Source organism: Epinephelus lanceolatus, chromosome 4 (assembly GCF_041903045.1).
Source record: "Epinephelus lanceolatus isolate andai-2023 chromosome 4, ASM4190304v1, whole genome shotgun sequence".
Classification (NCBI taxonomy): Eukaryota; Metazoa; Chordata; class Actinopteri; order Perciformes; family Serranidae; genus Epinephelus; species Epinephelus lanceolatus.
The window spans coordinates 38,898,734-38,914,350 of record NC_135737.1 but is presented as its reverse complement, the minus strand read 5'-3'; the positions used below and the strand labels follow the sequence as shown (position 1 = coordinate 38,914,350).

The window sequence follows — 15,617 nt, the reverse complement described above, 5'->3', positions numbered from 1 at the left end:
TCCTAGTGGTCATATTCGAAGAAAATTCTTAGAATCATGATGTTTTTTAAAAATTTCCCCTCAAAGTTAAGAGTAGATCCTAGGAAAGATAAAAGGTATTCACAAAGCATCTTAGACCTCAAAAGAGCTCCTAAGATGAAAAAAATTTTAGGAGCAAAGAGGAGGACTTTTAAGAGGCTGTAGAGTTTCTTATCAGAGAAGAAAATGGTGGAAACACAAAGAGGTCAGAGAAATGTTCTCCAGACACTGGATGACACAGAGTTAATGAAATGCCACAGATTAGACTGTGCAGGGATAATATTTGTGGTCGATCTCATCAGGGGTACACACACATTCTCTACCTAATGCTAGGCAGTTCTTAAACTTGGTATCATGTGGCCAGACATGTATGCTGACAGCTCGAGGTGTGATGTGTAATTCAGTGTTGGTTTACAGTGTATGTGAACCTGGTGTCACACACTTTCAATGCACAAAGAACGGAGCAGGTGTCAAGGGTAAAATGAAGCCAATAATGCTCATTTTGTTCAAAGCTCCAATTTTAATTTTCAGTTGTTTCAGACACAAATTTACATTCAAGTTTAAATTTACTTTATTTACTTTTACAATGATAAACCAAATTTGTTCTAATTAAAAAAACCAATAAACATATCAACAAGGAGAAACGCCAAATGAAAACAGAAAAGAATGGGATTTAATTGTTACTAGGCAGATGGTATGGTGCAGTGTTGATGAAGTGAATCTGCTTCAGGGTACCAATCCTAAAGAGAAACTCCTTCAATGAAACTTCAGAGTCCCAGGGCGTCTTTCTTCACCGTGAAACCCAACAGAGTATTTCCAGCTTCCAAACACTCTGTCACACTTGGTGCTGGAAAAACAAACACACAAAACAAGTTAACAGCAGAGTGAATGTGAGCAAACAGCTGATTTTAACCAGCACACACTGTTAAAAACAACGATTATTCTGGTTATTACCATTCTGAGCACGGAGCCATGACACAGCCTTCATGGCCAGAAGCTCCCACTCATCCTTAGCATCCATCTTGGAGCCATGAAGCCAGATCAGAGCCAGAATGGTGGCCCACACTTCCTGGTTCACCTAATTCACCAAATCAAAGAGAAACAGATGCGTACTTCAACATGATCACAGATATGGTCAAAGCTTTAATCTCCCTCCTCTGTCTGGTTACAAAGCATGTCATGAAATCTGTTTTAAAATAATTCCCCTTATGATTATTGTGACAATAACTCACCGATGCAGGCTTTGGCTTTTCCACCTCCTTGCTGGTTTTTCCCAGTGCAGCAGCCAGAGCTGAATCCAGCTCCCAGCTGCCAGACGCCTTCTGGAGGGAGATCAACTGCAGCAAAGGGTCTCTGGGTGGCTGCTTGGGTGAAATTTTGACTGAGCACCCTTCTGCAAAGATAACATATTCTTGTTGGACAGTTGCACTGGTGACATTTTGAGCATTTGTTTACATCTTTGCCTTTTTGATGCTGATATGTAAAAACACTGCAGTCAAGAATATTTGAGTGAATTGCTTCGCTCAAACATGTGAGTCAGAAAGTGTCATGCTAAGCTGGAAAAACTGTTTTCTCGTATAAGCATAAGTATGGTTCACAGTGTTAATAAAAAGACAAAATTAATTATCTTCATAATTATCAAAGAACCAGATGGGAGGAAAAGTTGTGTGCTAACATGCATACAATGAGAATGTCAACATGCTGATGTTTAGCAAATTTCATTTTTAGTATTTTCAGCATCTCGGTGTAGCATTTCAGTATGCTAACCTTTGCTAATTAGCCATAAACCCAAGGCTGATGTTGTTGCTTTTACATGTATTCTGTCATTACACAAAGTATTGGACAAATTAAAAAATTTGATCTGATGTGTGACCAAAGTTTTTACAATTCTTTGTGAGGGAGACATGAATGTGTGTACCAAATTTTATGACAACCCACCCAACAGTTATGAGCAATGATCTTCAATAACGTCTGTGTTATTTAGGGACTGTTCTTTACTCATCAGAGGAGGGCGTGGCTGAGGTGTGACTTAGTTTTTTTGTTTGTTTGTTTTTTTATTTTGACCTGCCCCAAAGCTACAAATGTTTTATCTTGAGCCTCCCTGAATGACTGACAGAAAATGCCACCACTCGCAGAGCCCTGACCATAGCACATAACTCCTGCTGCCCCCTCAACCCACACTACTCCCTCCTCCCCTCTGTTCGCAGATACAGACAATTACTCTGCAGAAAAGCTAGCTTGTGGATGAGTTTTGTGCCCTCAGCCCATAGACATATATACATAGACGCCGCATCGACTGCCTGAGCGCGTCCTCGCCGGCCGCCATCTTGGATGGGTCTCGCTTCGCCTCCACAGTGCATTCACTTCTATTGAGGAAGAAGCTGTATGCACAAGTAAAATAGAGTAACTCACTGAATTTTCAACTGATTTTCAAGCGGTTTGGTTTGTTACAAACGGCACACATGTAGTTATGATACAGGATGCGTTCGTACATTAAAAATATGGGATTTCATGCTTTACTTTACTTACTTTACTACTTTCTGCAGATAGCAACAGCATGTTATTTAGGTCATAACACAGTTCTTTTATTCACCTCAACCCCAGAGTGGGATATATATATATATATATATATATATATATATATATATATACATAGATACAGATAGATATAGATATACACACACATATACTGTGCTGCTGCCGTGGTCCCACCAGATGCCTCCTGCTGCTGCTGCCATCATTAGTCATTAGTCATAGGCTACTTCTACTGTTATTATACACATATGATTATTGTCACACATGTATACTGCCAGATATTAATATATAGGCTACTTTCAACATATTGTACCACAGTAGCCAGAACTATAACTATAATATTATTACTTTAATTAATGTTGTTGTAAGCTACTGTCATTGCCGTCTGTCCTGCATATCTCTCCCTATCTCTCTCTCTCTCTCTCTGTCTTTCTTTCTGTCTCATTGTGTCATACGGACTACTGTTAATTTATTATGCTGATCTGTTCTGGACGACATCTATTCTGTCCATCCTGGAAGAGGGATCCCTCCTCAGTTGCTCTTCCTGAGGTTACCTACCTTATCTACCGTTTTTTTTCCCAGTTAAAGGGGATTTTTTGGGGAGTTTTTCCTTATCCGCTGCGAGGGTCCAAAGGACAGAGGGATGTCGTATGCTGTAAAGCCCTGTGAGGCAAATTGTGATTTGTGATATTGGACTTTATAAATAAAATTGATTGAATTGATTGATATACAATCAATGATATTTTACTTGTGCATACAGCTCCTTCCTCAATAGAAGTGAATGCACTGTGGAGGCGAAGCGAGACCCATCCAAGATGGCGGCCGGCGAGGACGTCGGCTCTGATAGGCAGCGGCAGTCAATGTGGCGTCTATGTATATATGTCTATGCCTCAGCCAATATAGCCTTAAATAGCCATGGCATACTGAGACAGACTTGTGTTGCATTGTGATATTCTTTTTGTTTCTACCCTGTTTCTCAGTTTTTGATGGTGTTACACTCCCATTTCACTTACCGTTCATTTCCATATCATAGCTCAGCTGCTGTGGCATACCACAGCCGATCATCTCTTAAGAGATTTAACAAAAGAAAAGAGTATGAGGTCAAGACACGAGAATCAGTAAACAAAAAATATCAAGTAAACTATTGATTTTGCTTTCATTTCACACAGGAGCCAGAGTTCAATACAAATACAGTACAACTCAAAAAATAATTTAATTCTATCTTCAAAAATATAATAATTACACATTGAATAATAAATATTATCAGTAATGAATATCTGAACACCACAACAGTCCATTCTGAAGGTAATCAGGCTGTAAGTAGGACTAATAATCAAAATGAGCCCTCCCATATTTCAAGTTCAGATAACTCAAGCTAGCTGCATTTCAGACTTACTGAAAAACTATTCAAGGATTCTTAAGACAAATTGAGCCCATAACTAAAAAGTCGGACTGTGCATATACTAAGGATAGACCGATACATCGGCCGGCCGATATATCGGGCCGATATTTGAGTTTTTTACTTGTATCGGCATCGGCCGATACGCGCGTGGGTTCGCGGATTTATTTTTCCCTGGCACTTTTTTTTCATTTGAAAGTATGTGGTTAAGTTGAACAAAGCTGTTGAATCCTACTGTGTACAGTAGTTGTTTTATTTATGCTTCAGCTTAAATATTTGTTTATTTTATAAAGACATTACTTGAAGATTTAAGAGCACTGAACTTTTTTTTATTTGAATGTATAATAATAACAATAATAATAATAATAATAATATTCTACCTGTTCTACCTCAACTTTTCATCTTGTTTTAGTATTTTTTACTGTTCAATAAATGTTTCTTATTTTAAACCTGTGACCTGTCATATTTGTTATCATTGTGTCATTTTTTTGATGTAAATTGAGGGAGCAAAAGCAGTATCGGCCCCAAATATCGGCTCAAGAAAATCGGCAGTCCATAATCGGTCATCGGCTAAGGGTGATGGAAAAAAATCGGTATTGGCATCGGCCCTAAAAAATCCATATCGGTCTATCCCTAGCATATACAGCCACTGTGTGATCTCGCTTAGCTGTCGCTCTGGACACTGCAGAGATGTCTTACGTGGTTTCACCATGACAGCTCGCTTCTTCATACCAGAGAAAAATGCTCGACTGCCACCCTGACGTGCGCTCCTATACACTGTTAAGAGAGCAGAGAGTTACATGATGATGATGATGATGATGATGATGGTGATGATGGTGATGATGATGATTATAAAAATACGCACAAAAGCCACATTTTGAAGAAATACATTCCATAGCACACAGCCCCTGCCACCCCAGTGGTAGAATCCTATTATTACTGAACCCATCCTCCTGTGCTGAGCCACCTGCTAATTCACCATGCTCACTCTCACCAAAAGCAACAAGCTCCCGAAAGTCACCAACATATCTTCGAAAATCCAACCCATACACTACACCCTCCTTCCCTCTGTTCACAGATACAGACAATTACTCTGCAGAAAAACTCTCTTTGGGAGGCGTTTTGTGCCCTCAGCCATGACTGTCTTAAATACCCTGGGCACACTGTAACAGACCTGTGTTGTGTTGTTGTGATATTCTCTTTTGTTTATGCCCATTTTGGAGTCTTTGGTTGTGTACAGACTAGGGAATCATTTTTTTTCTATGGAAGATATTTTACTTACTCGGAGTAGGTCCCATATCACAGTCCATCGCTAAAGACATTAAAAAAAAAAAAAAAAAAGAGTGTATGAGGTCAAGACACAATAAACGTATTAAACAAAAATGTTAGTGAACTATTGGTTTCTACATTTATCACACACAAAAGCCACATTCGGCTTTTTGGTGAAGTATGTCAGTTCACTCCTCTCAGCAGTCTGCCCTGCATAGAGCTTCTCTCCAGACATTAAAAATACAGATGCAGTTGTTTGAGAATAAATCCACTGGCTGTGGTCATCCTTATGAAGCAAGATGCCACCCAGTGAAACTGTGCAGTATGTCTCTTTAATGTGGGATAATGACAGTTCTGGAACACAAAGCAATGCAAAAGGCTCTGCTGTTTGAGGGAGCTCTCAATAAATCTGAGCAGTACAAGGATTCTGTTTAGAGACCTGGGCAATTTTCTATGTTGTCTTTGCCCAGGACTGCCATAACAACTGCTACATACTATAGTAGATGTGGTTTGCTCAGTGTTTATCTATATACAGATACATGTTAAAACTCCATTTAGCTTTTATACTTACACATTTTAGCACACCACATCGAAGGCATAGGCATACTACAGGCCATCATCACTTTGAGTTACAAAAGAAAAAAGAGCACGAGGTCAAGACATCAGAATTAGTAAGCAAAAATATCAACCAAGCTAAACTAGTGTCTGTGCTTTTTACAATAAGTCACAAGCTGTTAATAATATTTCAAATATTCACATCTTTCAAAAGTTCAAAATATCTCAAAGATGAAACACATAGACATGTCAACATGTGTCCAGATACTGTAAGCAAAGACAAAATGCTAGCCCTCAAACCTAAATTAAACATGAGTATAACAGTGATACAGTGATTTATAAATGATCAATGATTATCTTAATGTCAAAACAGTTCACCATCATGCTTTCCTACATGCTGCTACATTCCTGGTCAGCTATAGTGTCAAATGGTAACTTTTGATTTTTGATTTTTCTTGTAAACACTCACTTGGTGTTGGAACATTTCTGCGCACCAGAGGTCCCTGAATCGCCTCGCCATCGCCTTTGTTGACAGCAATGAAGGCAGTGAAGACGCTGCTCACTCCTGATTGGACACTGACCTCCACCACTTTCTTCTTCACTCCTTCACCTTGCTCTCCTGTGCACTCTTTCTCCTCCATCTCCAGGGAGCGAATCAGAGTCCGAGCAGCCAACCTGTGGACTGTTAATCTGCAGGCAGGAGAGAGGAGTCAACGTGTCTGCAAACAGATTTGTAATAACCCTATCATTTTTGTCATTCATCCATAGTCTATACAAGTTTATTCTGGTCAGGATCAGCAGGGAGAGAAAACAATAGCACCCAGAGGAAACTCACAGACAGAAACTCTAAAGGCCTGAGCTAAACAAAAAGCCTGTCAGCCAGGTGAGTGGTGGACACCCTTTGGGCCCTTTTTTAATCAACGAGGCGCAGCTACAAGCACAGAGTGGTAGTGGCGTCTGCTGTTTTGGTTCATGTATGTGCAGCAGAGGTGGTGATTATAAAAAACACTTCCAGCCAGTTACATCACTGTCTTCAGATGCTTTTAAAGTATTGCACCTATACCAACAGTCTAAATCAACTGAAGAAAACCCATCAAGATCAATTCAACAATTCTCCTGTAGTGTCTGTCCTTTGACAGTACGATACATTTAAAGCCATTCTCCACATCACATGTGTGAGCCTCTGAGAAAACACTTAATGCCACGCATAAGGAAAATATTCTTTAATTAAAATATTAATGTTTCTTATTCTTTTCTACTGTTTTATTTCATTTGATCTTAATAATTAAAGGGCCAGTGTGTAATACTTGGCATGGTTTATTGTCAATCTGAATCTGAATCTGAATATTCTACCCATTAATATGTTTATACAAGTGTATGATCGCTATAAAATAAAATTCGTTTGGTTTTCGTAGCCTTATAATTATGCTTTTATATATATATATATATATAGCAAGGGCCTTGCTTTAGAGAGGTCGCCATCTTGTGCCGCCATGTATGTACAGCAGCCCGAGCGGACAATCCAGCCAGCCAGAAAACACATTTCGTGTGTATAAATAAACCAACAAAGAAGACAGCGGAAGGAAGGAAGAAGGAGGAGGAAACAGCAGAGAATGTTAGTAGTACGTCGATAGAGAGTAGTGAAAAGTTTTTTTAGTTATAAAGTTTGCGAATGGACCACACTTACCACGCAACAGGAGAGAATGAACCCGAACCGTCATCTGCGAGGAAAAGAAGACGCAAAGAGGGGCAAAGAAAACGGGACAAGCGGTGGCAGAGAATAAACATCGGTGATGTTTTTCAGCGATGGACGGGATTCATGAAGGACAAAGGGCTCCAATCCAACGCTGAAGTGGCATGTTTTCTGCTGGACAGGTAAACTACTAAAATAAATGCTACTATTTGTCAGCACATAGTATAATAGTGTTACGTGTCGGACTCGACAAGTAGGGAGTGAGGAGAAGAGTTCGTAACGTTACATCATCTCCAGGTAGAGCAATTACTGTAAAACACTTGCAAAAATTTTAGTCTTATGTCAAAGGCATAACAGTAATGGGATAGCATAGGATAGCAGTAATGTTACTCCTGTGTACCCTGCTGATTGGATTCAGTACAGCTGCAGCCTATTTCAAATCACCTGTGCTGTGGACTGTGTAACAAACCTGATGAAGCCATGGGCTAAACACGTTGTTTTGTAGACTGTTTAATAAAATAAGAAGCAATTCAGCCCTGTGTGCAGTGATTCCACTTTTGTTATCCTCGGAGGCCACCGTAACTTTGCCGACAGGAGGGGTGAGCACAGGCGAGTGAGTGAGTGCTGCAATCTAGAATCTAAATGCTATATGTCACTGTTTTCAACCCATTTTACACACTGGCCCTTTAAGTTAAACTTAACACTTGTAAGGTCAGGACCCAATGCATAACAGTGCTGCCTGACCAAAAGTCTGTTTTACCCAGTGTCCTCTGCAGGTGTGAGATTGAAGTGGAGCTGGTTCTGAGAGGGATGACCTGCCAGGCTGTACTTCACCATCACACAGCCCTCTGCTGCCTCTGAACTCTGGGAAAGCATTACAGTATCAGAAAACATGTTTATTACTCAGTACACGATGGAATAAATAAATAAATAAATTCTAAATGAATAAATTTAAAACAAAAAATAAATTTAAAAAATCAAATTCAATTCAAAATTATTTTAGTGGCATAAAAAGGTATTTCACTGTGAGATGATGCTGCTCTTACCTGTCCAGTCAGCTGGGCATAAATCAGTGACCTCTGACCCTGGAAAAGTGCTGTGATTGGTGGAGAGAGAGCAGTGACAGAGACTCCCTTTGGCACATCCCAGTTGACTGAGACGTCTACCACAGCTGGTTGCAGAGCAAATCGCAGCGACTGCATCACCTGATGAGTAAAAACAGGTTTAAAAAAGTTTTTATAAAATGTATTTACTAACATTTATAATCACTTCTTTTTTATTTTTATTTAAAAAAATACATAATGACTGTGATTTCCTACTTTAGGTTGCATCCTCTCTTTCCCTGTGATGAACTGAGCGTGACCTCCTCCTTCCTTGGCCAACCCGTTGATAAGAGCAGAGCTGGCCCCTTCCCCAATCCCGAAAGAGAAGCACCTACAATACAGGAGTTTTCTTTAAGTACACAGAGCATTATAACATGGGACATGTACTCAGAGTTTTGTGGGTGGTTGATGGGTTTTGTGTTTTTGTATTTTCACCTGTGGGAGCCTGAATTCTTCTTCACCAGATTGATGACTTCTTTGGTGTTCCCCACCTCTCCGTCAGTAAAGACAAATAGCTACAGAGGAGAGTTTACACGTCACTCTAAGTTACATCACACCCACAAACATGAAGCATGTGTCATCCAACTCATTCTCTAAAAGCTATGTTAGATTGTTGTTACAGTAACACAAGTGGTTTTAAAGATAAAGTGTAAAGAACAAGGTGTGGTAAGAATGAATCTCAAACAAACAAACACACCTGCTAGTTCAGGATTGTGCATGCAAAGTCAAAACATAGAATACAAGGAACTTCTGAATGAATGGTATGGTGTTGTTACCCTCAAGAAATATTTGTACCACCTGTTTAATATATATGTGTGTGTGTGTGTGTGTGTGTGTGTGTGTGTGTGAATGTGTGTATTACTTGTCTAGGTTGATTGGGAATGCAGGGCTGGCTGTAAATATCTTTGAGGGGCCTCAGGATCTCTGTTCCTCCCAGGTTAGCCGTCATTTCCCCAACTTTCTTCAGAGCCTCTTCCATGGTCTCCTGGCTGTACTCCACACTCTTACTGCCACCAGTAAACACATATATGTATGAGCATTAACACTAAAGGCAGGAACAAATTCGTTGATCTGAGTGACATGACAGACAGGCTTACGGGAAGATGTGTTCATGGCTGGACCCGAAACTGTAGATGTTGAAATAGCAGCCCATTGGTAAGCTCTTCAACAGGAGCAGCAGAGTATCCTTTAGGGAAGAGAGAAAAGATAATAAAGGCTGCTGTGTGAGAGAGACATTGGATGATTTAATGATAGAAATAGCAAATGATGAATACCTTGGCACTCTTCATACGTTCTCCCTGCATACTGCCAGATCGATCCAGTAAGAGCACAAACTCTCCACATGAGGCGACTGAAGACATCACAGCCTGGGGGAACTCAGGGTACAGGCTCAGCATCACTACTGGATCACCCATCAGAGTGCCTGAAACACAACATATGTGACTCAGCTATATAAAAATAAAAATAATTACCTCTTATATTTAACACATCACATCAGTTTGAAGGTAATAACTGTTTATTTGCAAAGTACCACTTCACTAATTTGCACTCACCGGGCTTGGCAGACGCCTGTCCTGCCTCCACCACAGCAGTGGGCTGGTGGGCATCTTTGTAATAAATCAGCAGTTCAACATCTCTGTCAAACTTATGTCCTGCAGCCAACTTGACCTGCAGTTCACAAAACACACTCAGAAATATAATCAAAGTCATATACATCTTGTTCTCAGTACTGAGGAACAATCACACACAGCAGACACATCAGCACTGTACCTACCGTGGCCTGGGTTTGCTCTGTGTTGAGGTACTGGAGAGGATCCAGGGAACAGCTGGACTCTACTTTAGAGACTGGACGAGGAGAGGACAGTCGGGCAGAGAAAGACAGACTGTAGGGCACCAGAGAGGCTGGGACAGAGGTCACCTTGACAATGGCAACTTCACTCCCTTCACTCCCTGTGAACAAGTGAGAAGCGCTGTTATCTGGAGTGCCTTGGTAGCTGAGTGGGTAAAGTTCATGACACATAACTGCAACGTTGAAGATTTGATTCTAGATGGAGGTCTTTGTTGCAGGTCGCTGGGAAACAATCAGTGAGACGGTACATGAAGGAACATATCTAACCTAAATAATAGTTAACAGTAAAACTAAAAACAACATTAAGGGTCTACAGCCATGCTAGCTGATCTGTAGGCAGCATGTCCAGGTACAGCAGTGCTGCTAAATGCTAAATGCTAAAGATAGCAAGTTCACAATGACAATGCTAACATGCTGGTGTTTAGCAGGTATACTGTTTACCATTGTAACCATCTTGGAGTTGTGTGTTGGTATGCCACCTTTAACTCATTGGCAACTTACATAAAGTACAGCTAAGGCTGATGGGATGTCGTTGGTTTTGCAGGTATCTGGTCATCAACCAGTAAAATCTGACCTGCTGGTGGCGCTTGAAGTCAGTGAATCAACAAAGATGCTCAGTTTCATATTGTTGGCAACATGGTTATCTGAACCAATCTGTGGACGGCAATCCATCCAATAGTTTTAAAGACATTTCACGAAAAGCCAAAAATGCCAACTTGTTAGTGCCACTAAAGGAATCATCTGAGGGGGACATAAATGTCTGCTGAGATATTTCAGTCGACATCAAACCAACTGAATGAATGAAATTTTATTTCCTTGAGCCATACAGCTAGCAAGGCTATAAATATGAATATTCAGACCCTTATCTCCACTTCAGACAAAGGCCAAAGGATATTTGTATATTAAAAAAACACTAGGAGTCAGTGTGAGCACATCATTTCTACCTCAGCCCTCTTTCAAACTACCAAAGTCAACAAAAATGCATTAAATGTGTGACAGACTTTTTAAAAAGCAGCTCTTGCAGGGCAAGAGCTCTGTAGTCACAAGGTGTGTGACTGTTAGGATAAATGGACAGGTGTGGTGTGCACTAAGCTGAGGCTTAAGTGCCCCCTGATGAAGGTGTTGGTAGCGAGGGTTGAGCACAGCAGGCAGACAAAACCTCAGCCCATCATCAGCCTGCACAGCCAGCTCAGTGACATACTCCAGCCTGATGGAGGCACTCTCTCGTGGAGGCAGGCTGCCCACACTCAGAGAGAATATATCTGGACTCTGCTCACTCTCCTCCAACAGGAAGGCCTGCTGACCGGAGCTCAGTGCATCATCATACTCCTCTCGAGCCTGGAGTACAGACAACACATGTGAGCAACATTCTCTGTGTTTTTAAGCTCCATTGTGACTTAGTCTCTACTGTCCAGCTCACCTTCTGTTTCTCCTTCACCTCAGCTACAATCTCTTTTTGTCCAATCTTAGCACTGAAATGACAGACAGCAGCATCTCCAGGCAGAGGGAAGACAAAAACTGCCTCTATTGGTTTGTCCTCCTTGTTCTCATAGTTCAGAGTGGAGACCACTGTAGCCACATGGTCCCTCACCTCCACCTCCACCTCGATGCTCTTTAGAGGAACTGACACAGAAAAACAGAAGGACACACAATGAACAAAGACTTTATGAAAACATTTTATTTATGCTTTTATCCTTCCCCTTTAGCATAAATGTGTCCACTGTATATTCAGTTTTAAATATTTGTATAAAAGCCCCTTGCTGGCACTGTGAGGCCTAAACGCACACTGTTGCAGGGACAAATATCAGCACACACCCACAATCATATTTTGCACATGTACAGTAAGTGCCAAGGAAACTGTAAAAATACACACAAGAGAATACAGAAGCAGTGTTCCTCCAGTATTGTTCAAAGCTGTTTTTAGTTACTACAAGCCAGTGTGGTTGAACAGTCAATATAAGGAGAAGTGTGCAGGACAGTCCTCTGTGAGATTTTGTGGTTATAAAGAAAAGTCTCTGTACCTGGTTCCTTACTGGCTGTGAGCAGACCACAGCAGTTCACCATCATGCTTGTTCAACAGGTTTCACTGCTGAGGAAGTTGGTGCTGTAGAAAGGAGGGTAAAGGTAAAATCAAACTTTCTAAAAAGGAACAGCAAAGCAACCATTGTACTTATTACACATACATTTAGACTTATCAGAGACTGTCTCCCATTTCATGCTGCAAACAGTTTCATGCATGTCATGTTTCTTCACATTTAAGTTACTGTGAAACCTCTTGGTCACAAGCAGCATCTACAATAACTAAGCCTCTGATGATGATATACAATCGAGCAATTAAACCTTGGACAGGAAACTGATAGGAGCACATCACTGGCATGTTCTTCAGAGGCGAAGGTTTGATCATTTCATTCATTTTGCTCATTTCAAACTCATCCATAAATGCCTACATAATCAGGCTCCTCAGGTGCTCGATGACCTTGTGGTTCCACTTAGAGCTTCTGGCTCAGCCAATGGGAGGTCTAAATCCTCATTTGGTGAAACAGCTTTTTCTGTCCGTGAAATTTACATGTGGAATTCTTTACCTACAGAAACTGGATCCTGATTTTGATCACTTCAAACTCAAACTCAAACAGATTTTGAAGAGGAATCAGTTATGCAGCCATCACTAATTTGGTGCTCCCTATTCTATGGTGCTAATTATGTATTGCAGTTTGTGTCTTGTATTTTTCTGTTCATATCTTTATTGTTGTTTGTCCCTTGCACTGTTACTTGTGTTCTTGTTGCTCAGTCTTTTATATCTTAAGGCCCAGCTAGGGACGGGTATTGCAAATTAGCTGCTGCGGTCTGTGGCATTTATGTATGCTACATACTTGCCCCTATACAAATAAGCATTACATAAATGATATATAAATAAGTCTAATATGATTGTTCTCATATGAGTTATGCTTTCTAAGTTAGCCAGGCAGTGACACAGTGTGGTATGGGTGAGCTCAGTAGATGAGGAAGGCTATAAATATGAGTATTCAGACAGACAGACAGACAGAGCCCAATGCACATTTGTATGAATTCACTGGGTGTGAGTAAAAAAATGAAAATGAAAACTTGCATATCATATGAGGTCTTCGGGGAGAGGTCTTGTCTGTTCCAAAGGCTAGGCTGAAATCTAAAGGGGACAGAAGTCCCTTCTTAACACATAATTTTCTTGCAGAGCCTTTCCTGATTTTACTTGAGTTTTATGTTAGTTTAAACTGTCTTTTATTTCCTCAGTGTTTATACAGTAAAGTGTATTTATCAGTTCTTTAAAAAGTTGTTGTTTTCATGTCTTGTCTGTTTTAATTATTGACATGTTAAACACTTTGTAACTGTTTGGAAAAGCACTGTACAAGTATGTACTTCTTCCCACTCCTTTTCGGAAATGTAAACCGAATTGCGAAATTGTCTTGAGAATCTTTTGTTTGCTTTTTTTCTTATGACGTTTCTGTTTACATGTTCGAAATAAATAATAATATAATCTAATCTAAGGATCTGCATTGTTTACATTGTTTTTAACTTGGGGGGGTGTCTGTTTTAACTCCAGCTAGAAATTGCTGTGAGGGGAGAGTCTGCATGAAACTAAAAGACAGCGGGTGTGAATGGTGGACGACAAGAGGGCCAGAAAAGAAACTCTATAGAGTCTTTAAAAATCAGCACACTGTACACCTGGTGTATTCCGTAACACACTTAACACTTAGTTTAACATAAGCCTACACTGTAACAGACATTCTGACCTTTATACTAGTCTACTTTATATATTCAACTTATATTACAGTCATGAAAACAACATATCAGGTGCCTACCTGTAAGAAGTGCCCTCTGCGCAGGAAGCCTCTGGTGAGGAATAATACACAAGGCTTCTGGTTGGGGATACGCAGTCAAACCTAAACCACGCCCACAAGTTACGGGTTAGGTTTTCCCGTCACTTGCCCGGCCTGTTGCCTGTCACCTGTCCCACCCACTAACTGCTTACCACGGAATGCTGCTCAGCATGAGTCAGGCACACAGCTGTAGATGGCGTCATCAGATTTTTCACATTCAACGAGGAAACAAATACAAAGAAACGGGTCAATTTGTCGTTTTTTCGGGTTTTGTAGGCTTTAAAAAAGCAAAATGACTGCGCCTTTTGTTGTTTTCGTCTTGAAATGTCCACTCCCATCAAAAATGAAACCGCAACCAAAGTTGCTCAGTGACTGGCAGTGTCTCCGCTGTGCGCATGCGCAGTCTCATCTGCAGCCTGCACCTATCCTCGCGTGAGCAAGATTTAAAGAAAAAAGTTTATAAAGCATATTTTAAATGAAGTGCAAAGTTGATATCAGACTGTTATCCCTGTGCACTGCACATATTCTCAATGCTGTGAACTTTGGTCCATCACTTGATCAGTATTTTTGCAGATCCTGCACAGAAATGTTCAGCTCTTTCACTCCAAGAGTCACTGTACACATTTATTAAAGCATTTTTATAGTATCTTTTTCATATTTTTGTTTTGTTTTTGTTGTTTTCTCGGAATTATAATGATAATTATAAACTTTATTTTTATATCACCTTTCAAAAACACAAGAATAAAACAAATAACGTCATAAAATATCATCTAGTAAAAGATAAAATAAGGAAGGCCAAGTTAAAATCAAGACAATAAAAGGTCATTAAAATTAGTAAGATCTTATTTTAGAAATGTGTCTGAGGTGATAAAAGCATGATTGGACATGTTTAGTAAGATGTTCAAAACATAAATTTACCCTTAAAGACCGGGTTCTTGTAAAGATAAAAGTTATTCACAAAACATCTTAGACCTTAAAAGAGTTCCTCAGGTGAAAAACTGTTAGGAGCAAGGAGGAGGACTTTAAAGAGGCTTTAGAGTTTCTTATCAGAGGAGAAAATGGTTGAAACACTAAGAGGTCAGAGAAATATTCTCCAAACACTGGAATGAAATGCCACAGATTAGACTGTGCAGGGATGATATTTGTGGTCGATCTCATCAGGGGTACACACACATTCTCTACCTAATGCTATAATGCCAGAGATAAAATAATCACAACACTAAGATATTTGGAAAACTGGAAAAATGCAGCATATGTATTCATGCTTGCAGGTATACACCAATCAGCCAAAACATTAAAACCACTGACACTGACTGTTCCAGTGCATTGTCCAGCTGGGAAA

At 40.1% G+C, this 15,617-nt stretch overlaps 1 protein-coding gene across 2 annotated transcripts; it reads right to left on the bottom strand.

The window, feature by feature from the left end:
• Positions 1-518: 518 nt before the first annotated feature.
• Positions 519-14,686, bottom strand: LOC144462756 (von Willebrand factor A domain-containing protein 5A-like). Of its 2 annotated transcripts, XM_078167257.1 has the most exons (21): positions 14,258-14,686; positions 12,443-12,525; positions 11,842-12,044; positions 11,510-11,759; positions 10,347-10,513; positions 10,126-10,240; positions 9,847-9,995; positions 9,670-9,758; positions 9,435-9,579; positions 9,008-9,087; positions 8,789-8,903; positions 8,516-8,674; positions 8,230-8,333; positions 6,246-6,466; positions 5,793-5,843; positions 5,235-5,264; positions 4,652-4,729; positions 3,567-3,620; positions 1,251-1,411; positions 973-1,096; positions 519-865 (listed from the first exon to the last, which is right to left on the bottom strand). In XM_078167257.1, exons 2-21 carry the CDS (start codon positions 12,486-12,488, stop codon positions 786-788), a joined length of 2,421 nt encoding a protein of 806 aa, XP_078023383.1. In that variant the 5' UTR covers positions 12,489-12,525; positions 14,258-14,686; the 3' UTR covers positions 519-785. The 2 variants fall into 2 exon arrangements, with proteins under 2 accessions (XP_078023383.1, XP_078023382.1); XM_078167256.1 differs by lacking the exons at positions 11,510-11,759; positions 11,842-12,044; positions 12,443-12,525; positions 14,258-14,686 and having other exon boundaries at positions 4,685-4,729; positions 10,347-11,324.
• Positions 14,687-15,617: the final 931 nt, after the last annotated feature.

Excerpts from the sequence above, each read along its gene's own strand:
- LOC144462756 (XM_078167257.1), bottom strand. The coding sequence starts at position 12,488 with ATGATGGTGAACTGCTGTGGTCTGCTCACAGCCAGTAAGGAACCAG. Across the intron at positions 9,996-10,125 it reads ACAGGCGTCTGCCAAGCCCG|GCACTCTGATGGGTGATCCA; the intron begins GTGAGTGCAAAT and ends GTTGTGTTTCAG. Across the intron at positions 8,675-8,788 it reads AAGAGAGGATGCAACCTAAA|GTGATGCAGTCGCTGCGATT; the intron begins GTAGGAAATCAC and ends TTTACTCATCAG.